The sequence below is a fragment of the Marmota marmota genome, unplaced genomic scaffold (assembly GCF_001458135.2).
Source record: "Marmota marmota marmota unplaced genomic scaffold, marMar, whole genome shotgun sequence".
Taxonomy (NCBI): domain Eukaryota; kingdom Metazoa; phylum Chordata; class Mammalia; order Rodentia; family Sciuridae; genus Marmota; species Marmota marmota.
In genome coordinates, this window is record NW_026000242.1 from 20861778 (window position 1) to 20869729 (window position 7952).

Here is a 7952-nt window from a genome sequence, read left to right on the forward strand (position 1 = left end):
CCCTCCTTTCCTTTCCTTCCCTTCCCTTCCCTTCCTCCCTCCTTTCCTTTCCTTCCCTTCCCTTCCTCCTTTCCTTTCCTTTCCTTCCCTTCCCTTCCTCCCTCCTTTCCTTTCCTTCCCTTCCCTTCCTCCTTCCTCCTTTCCTTTCCTTTCCTTTTCCCTTTCCTTTCCTTTTCCTTTTCCTTTTTCTTTTCTTTTCTTTTCTCTTGGGATAGTCCAGGGCCTCTTCATACTAGGCAAGCACTCTACCACAGTTATATCCCCAGACTTTTGTTTATTTTATTTTTGAGATGAAGTCTGCATAAATTGCCCAGGCTGGTCTTGAACTTGTGATCCGCCTGCCTCATCCTCTGGAGTAGCTAGGACTACAGGTATTTGCTACTTTGCCCAGCTATAATCACTAATCTTTTAATTCATCATGAAATGATACAAAAAATAAAAAAGATATATATATATATATTTTTTAGAGAGAGAGAGAAAAAATCTTTTTAATATTTATTTTTTAGTTTTCGGTGGACACAACATCTTTGTTTGTATGTGGTGCTGAGGATCGAACCCGGGCCGCACGCATGCCAGGCGAGTGTGCTCCGCTTGGGCTACATCCCCAGCCCCATTTTATAGTTATTTTAAGAAGTGTACAGGACACTGTAATAAACTGTTCTATCACAAAAAAAGATTATAAAAAAAAGTCACAAGTCAGTGAACTAGGCAATATATTATTATATTTGTATTTAGGTGGAAAACAATAATAAAATTTACAAAGTCACAAAAATTTCGATCAGCATTTTACAGATAAAGCACTGTCATGACTTTGTCCCTACTATTAATTGATATTGACCTTGAATTTCTTCAAGTTACTTACTTTTTTCTCCGGTTTGACTCCAAAAAATATTTACGTGCTCGATTTCTACATATTTTTTGTTGCTGCAGTAATATTTGGCGCTCTTCTTCTAAATTTTTCTCTAGGTGGATTTTCATATCTCTAATGACAGACTTAAGTTAAGAACAACAATTTGTCTTTGGAGGAGCAGTATCAGGAATATGATAAATATATTTATAGCTTCATGCTTATGATGTAGTGATGTTTTGGGGGAACAATTAGTATGTGTACACATTAGTGTTAGTATATGATCCCAATATATTTTATGTAAAAATTCTGACTTGGTTTAGAATTTAAGATATACTTCACTTACTTTAGGGGGAAATAAATCACTTTTTGAATTCATGAGCTCAGTTAAGGGGACTGTATATTTTCATTTATTACACAGATACTTGAGTACTTACTAACAAGTTGTCTTCTTAGGCATGTATATAAGAAAAATGAAAGAAGGTTGATTTCACTAATAGAAAGTAGATGAATTAAAAGCTTTAATAGATTCTTTAATCTGTAGTATGAAAGTAATATTCAAACATTAGAGAATAAAATATTAATATTCTTGGACTGTTAGGGAATATAGTTATTTACCTTAATGATTTACTTTTAGATTATGAAAAAAACCACCAAGATGACATGCATAACCATCTGTTTATCCGGAAATTTTCTAGACAAGAAATGGAAGTTGGTTATCTTAATCATTCATTCATTTGAAATATATGTATTAAACTTTCTTTACATAAGTTGTATTGATGTGGTTAATTGGTTTCCTAATTGCATTTTGACTGTCATTATGAAGTATCTTAATCAAATGTCACAATATTTATAAAAAAAAAAGGTAATTGAATTATCCTCAACCATTCAGTGCATCATTAGATATAGATGTTTGTGAAATTACATTGAAGTTATAGATTGCAGGGCATGTCTACTTGTCTTTTTTCTTTCTTTCTTTCCTTTAGAATAAATAACTGTTTAAAATATTTTTCCCAAAAAATTGAAGTTCAAAATTCTCTTTAAGAGATCCGTTTAATCAAGGTACTATAAACTGTCTATTGATGGTAATATAGAATACAAGAAATATGCTCAACAATAAATTATGCTGTACATGACTTGTTAATTTAAAATATGTTAATTTCAGTATCCTATACTGCTTCACATCAATATTATAAAGAAACTATTACAAATTTTAAAATAATCATATTTATTAGAGTTTTTTGGTTGTTTGATCTTGTGCTAAGTGGAAGCTTGTTTGTTTTTAATTATGTTGTTACTTAATCATCTACCATAGGCCATAATAATTTTTAATCTACATTTTTATACAATTTTGCACTACTTCAACACAAATACCCCAAATACATTCATACACGATATTTTTACTTAAAGATTTCTTTTGAACGATTTATAACAATGAGACAAAAATTGAAGGAAATATGGTTATCTGGTTCTTTGCTAGCACAAATATATGCTATAGATATATCTTGTCCTTCTCTAACAGAATACTTTATTAGGAGGCAAAGCTCAACAAGATGGTTAGCTACTAAAAATCACAATTCATTAGTAGAGGAAAATTCAATTTTCTTTTTTCAGGGTACACAGGAGGAACATGGTATGGGTGGCAGGGAGAAGTTGCTTTGGGTCAGGTGAGAAGCAGGGGTGTCTATGCTACCGGTGGTAAAGACAATTCTGTTCAGTGTTTAAGATCTCATAAGAGCACATAACAATCACAAAATGCAATGTTTGTAATGGACCTGCAACTATATATTCTTAAACGTAATCAAGTAACTCTACTACATATAGTGTTTGTGTATGTGTGTGTGTGTGTGTGTATAGTACATAGTACAGTATAATGTAATTATTGTCTGGTGAATTATAAAGAATGTGCTGCCTTTGTATCTTTTAAAATATGGTATTCAAGAGTTAAAAAAGTTGAATTTTTATTTTTTTAATAAGTTGTACCATAAGGGTAGTTTCCATAAAAACATTACTAAACATCTACCTAAATGACAACAATTTTTATATACTTAACATTAGAAGTATAAAACAAAACCAAATGAAGACTACTATGAGTATCCATCCATGTTCCAATTTAGTTTTTCTCCAATTGGTTTAAAATGTTAGCATCACAAATAACTGTTCATCATACAACGTATTTTCTTGTCAAATTTATTAAAGCTATCTTGATTCTATTTCTCCTTTCCACTGGCCTTGCTCAGTCTCTCTAAATCCCTTGCTTGGACTTCCTCAATATTCTTTTAAATCATTTTACTCTTAAACTGAACATCCTCCATTTGAGACTTCATGAAGCCAGCTAAATGCAAATATTATTTTCTTACTCTTTGTTGTTCTCCCAAATCTCCTTATCATCTTCATGATAAATCTCAAATTCTTGGACTCTGTAATCTGGTCTGTTTTTTTTTTTTCAACTTAATTTCTCAACATTTCTCTATATGAACCTTATGCTCAGCCACACTAAGGTAATTAAGAGAACAGCCATGATGAGTCATACTACTATCTTGGTACAGACTTGTCTAACTCTACTCAACATTTAAGGGACACTTCAAGCAGTTCCTTTTTGTGAAGCCTTGTCTTATTCCCACCAGATAACCTGATAACAACTTTGTAAGTACTTCACACGTGTCTCCTGTACATTTCTATAACCCCAATGCTTAGCATGGTTCTTAAAATATAGTAATGGCTTAATAAAAGATAACTAGAGTATTTCCTTGAAGAAAATTCTCTGAGGTCAATATAACAGGAAAAAAAGGTCTAATTATTTTTATAGCTTTTAACTCATTAATGAAAAATTGGCTTCTCATGGAGTCATACAGATTTATATGCTCCTAGAAATATACTTCATAAGCATAGGGTAGGACTTTTTTTTTTGAAAGGTAAGGTGCCAAATTAAGTTTTATTATGTCTGCACTAGCAAAATAGAATACTTTCTATTTTGATTAAAATTTAAATTTTCATCTTTGGAAGACCATTAGTTCAGAGTCTTTGGTCCTTTATCTGAGAAACTGATTTTTAAAAATCAGTTTTGATAAGTTCAACTGGAAGAGTATAGATATTAATCCTCTATCATAGGCAGTGCTAGCATTTTCTCAGATATTTCAAGTTTTATTATACAATTTCTCCCTAAAGTTTTAAATTAACATTAGCTCTAAGATATTTTTCTTTTGAAATTTATTCTTTCCCTTACAAAGATAAAACTACTATAACTTCAAACAATAAAAATATTTTCTTTTATAATTTTACATTTATCCTTTTTAGCAGCTTGAGTTATTTTGGAATGAAGAATAAAATATGACTCAGGGTAGAGATACTAGACATGGAGTATTCATTTTTAGAGGTTTAATAAGAACAAGCATTACTAGAACATAGCCAAAAGGTATGTTGTAATGAAAGGTCTGATTGTTCATTTCCCTGATTTTAAGGATAGTCAAAACCTGCACGTTTTTAGGCTGCAGGGAAAGAAGATCATTAAGAGAAATTGAAAATTAATTATAAGATTACAAAGAGGATAATTTGTAATTCAGGGATATTGAGGAAAATAAGGAGGTTAGAAATAAAACAATTTAATGGAAAAAAAAGACAGGTGGGTAGGAGTGTGTGGGTTTGTGTTATTTGTTGGGAGGAAATCTGAGGCAGTTCATGGAACCTATGTTCTATGGTAGTCACTATAAGAGTAGTGGGAGGTGATAGAGATGTGGCGCAGGCATTAAAAGGAAAAAGAACTGTTCCTATCCAGGTAAATCTGGAAACCATTAATCTTTCATGGTGCCAATCTGTGTTGTCTTAAGACTTTTCTCTTGACAATATTTTTATTATACACATGAAGGCGTAGAAAAACAGGACTATAGTAGTTTCTGGGTGACTGAAGCAGGACAGGGGTGCAAAGAACAAAGAATGTTGGTGAGAGAATATGCATAAATGATCAAGAATACGGTATAAACTGAGTAAGACAGAGATGTGGGTGTTAGGATAAAATAGAAGGTTAAGGACTGGAGGTAATACAGGTATGATGATGTGAGGAAAAAAAAAGAAGTGGGTCACATTAGATTGGGTAGAGAGAAGTGATGGGAGGGGATGTAGGGGAAGGGGGGAATGAAAGGACAGCAGAATAAAATAGACATTATTATTGCTTGGGTGTATATGTGACTGCATGACCAATGTAATTCTGCAACCTGTACACTCAGGAAAATGAGAAATTATATCCCTTCTGATTCAAATGTAAAAAAAAAAAGAGGCATAGTATGAATGGTGAACTTTTTCATTATTGTTGTCTTTTTTCTTTTTCTTAACAAATTTTGTTCTATTTTTATTTGAATTCTTGTAAGAGATTCAAATGATAGAAACTTAGCTAATTTTGATCATATAAGGTTTATTCTTTTATAATCTTTAGAGGAAATTCTGACTCAGTTAGAACATCTTCAACAGAAAGCCGGAAGGCCTCTGAGTATTGCTTTTATATTTGAAATAACTCCTAAAAGTTTTACCATTACACTTGCTTATTTTAAGATTATGATTCTTTTTTGTTTTTCTTTTCATTTAGTCATTAATTTAATAAATTTGAGCCCCTACTACTGTATATTAGAATCGAATGGGAAACATTATAGACACAGAAAACATCCAAAATAATAAACTATAAAAAAGATGCATTAGTGTATCTCTATGAAAAAAGTCTTGATTTAGTGTTACAATCTTTATTATGTCCAAATTCCCTCCATCTCAATATGTTTTATATATAGAAACATATATTATGTATACCAGCCATTTACAATGCTTCCCTATATTTTGATTTAAAAATATATTAGGCACAGTATAATAGGTGTTCAGTGCTCAAGAAAATAAGTTTGAAGAAGGAAGAATTGTATTCATATAGATGACAATGCTGTTTATTTCGGATTATATTTTTGAGAAAATTTAGAGCAGCAAGGGCAAAAGACAAACTCAATGAGATTAATAATGAATAAATTAAAGGAGCTAGAAGCTGCTATTGCAGACTAGTGTTTTGAGAACTTGGCTAAAGAAAGAAAAGGAAAAGCTGGGATTGTGGCTCAGCAGTAGAGCGCTCACCTACCATGTGTGAGGCCCTGGGTTCGATCCTTAGCACCACATAAAAATAAATAAATAAAATAAAGATGATGTGTCCAACTACAACTAAAGAATAAACTAAAAAAGAAAAGAAAAGGGAGAATGGATGGAAGTTTGATGAAAGCATGATCAGAGAGGAGATATTTTACCATTAGTGAAGTTTTGTACATACCAGTCTTTCTGCATAGATTTGGATCTCTGTAATCTAGAACAAAGTGGGCCACAAAGCAGACTCTTACAAAAAATTGTTTTGTAACTTGCTTTTTATATTCCATTACATAAAGCTGTAATGGAATATTAAAAATGTCCTGGAAGAAATTGGAGACAAGAGAGGAAGAAAACAGGTATAAGAAAATGGGAGTGGGGAGCCTTAGGGGTTAACTTGGAAAGAGAAGCCACTCCATTCCCTAAGAATGAAGATGATCATTACACAGCACCATCACTGCCAACCAAAGTCCTTTGAGAACATAAAGGTTAAATTCCAAATATCATATTCTCTGAAGGAATAATCATGGTTTATAATTTTGAAAAGCAAACTCACTTCTTCAATTTTCTACAATGTATCTAATTGCAACATCGAAAGTGGGCCAATTCTTACGAGAAAATCTGAAATGGTCCAGATTGTGAAGGTCCAGGAATTTTGCTTCTCATTTCCTCTTTGCCATCTCTCTGACAACCGACTGGGCTAAGAGGGAAAACAAATGACCAAACTGTCATAGGGTCTTGTAGCTCTGGCAAATAGATTAGGGGTGTGCTAGATTGACAGCTAAAACGGCCTCCTCAGGATAGGAAGGCATTTTACTTATTTGTGCAATCTCTCCAAGTAGTATTATTAATCAGGAAGTGGTTAATACGTAAGAACATCCTGGCATAATTCTAGAGGGCAAAAAATTATTCCCACAGACTACACTGTTGATGTATTTTTTAAAAAAATATTCACAAAAATTTGAAAAGAAGTTGAAGAATGGGGGTGGTCGTGGGGGAAACAGTGGCAAGGAAAGCGCCTATAGAATAGGATAAATGACATAATCTTAGGTTCAGAGGGGGAAAATGACAGTTGCTAAGCAAATATCTCCCCTAAGATGACTTGCTAGTTTGAATCACCTTGCGTCAGAAGTAATGGGAATCTAATGGATAAAAGACGGGCCCCACTTCGAACACCGCTACCCGGACAGCCACAGGCTGGGAAGGATACAGGTAAGCGCCAAGTCGATGGTGCCCGCCCCTCTCCCGAGGGCTGACAGGTGCTCTGCCCGGCGAGTCCGAGGATTCAGTGCCCAGACCAGGGACCGCGCTCTGGCCTCCAGGCCTCCGGGTCAGCATCCTTCACCTCAGCGCCGCCTCCCGGCTCACCCCCAGTGGCTCCCTCATGGCGGCTCCGGCTTCCTGCTCTTCTCTTCGGCCCCTCCCTACAATCAGTCTCTCAGGCCCCGCGTCACGGGCGCTGGAGGGTTGGTCGCGGCAGCCCTGGCTCCCGCGCAGCGGCGTTGGTGACTGTGGTGGCAACTGCAGCTGCGACGGCGGCGTCCTTGCTTGGCAATAGCAGAGGTGGCGGCAGAGACCCCGCCGTTGCCATCTTGACAACCAACGGACGCCGCGTCCTTCGCGACGGAAACCAGGGAGGAGGGCGTGGAGGGGCGGTGCGCCCGAGGCAGCCAATCAGAGGCCCGGGCGGCCCCTCCTCTCGGAGCTGAGAGCAGGCTCCGGGGTAGTCACCCTACCCAGGGTCCCTACCCAGAGCTCCACCCAGTCCCTGTCCCGAAACCTCAGGCTCCGCGTGGTTGCAGAAGAGTACAGTTGACCTGTACGTTAGAGCCAGATTCGGTTCTCCCTCCCTTGAGGGTGCTTCCCTGGCGGGAATTGAGAATGACGAAGAACAGTGAGATGGAAAATCCCCAGATACAGGCAGATGCCACAGGCGGATCTGGAATGATTATTTCGGGGACAATTTGGGGTTTGGTTTGTTGTTTAATTAGAGAATCAC

General features: G+C 35.9%; 1 protein-coding gene across 3 annotated transcripts in view; it reads right to left on the minus strand.

Annotated features, from left to right (window-relative positions):
* Cep126 (centrosomal protein 126) overlaps positions 1 to 7543 on the minus strand; it is a 71977-nt gene extending 64434 nt beyond the window's left edge. The window contains exons 1-2 of one of the 3 annotated variants that reach the window (XM_048795641.1): positions 7164 to 7543; positions 863 to 982 (exon numbers count right to left, since the gene is read on the minus strand). In XM_048795641.1, coding sequence (XP_048651598.1) covers positions 863 to 982; positions 7164 to 7291 — 248 coding nt within the window. In that variant the 5' untranslated portion in view covers positions 7292 to 7543. The remainder of the gene's footprint in view (positions 1 to 862; positions 983 to 7163) is intronic. The other 2 variants (XM_048795639.1, XM_048795640.1) reach the window with 2 other exon arrangements.
* Between the last annotated feature and the right edge of the window lie 409 nt (positions 7544 to 7952).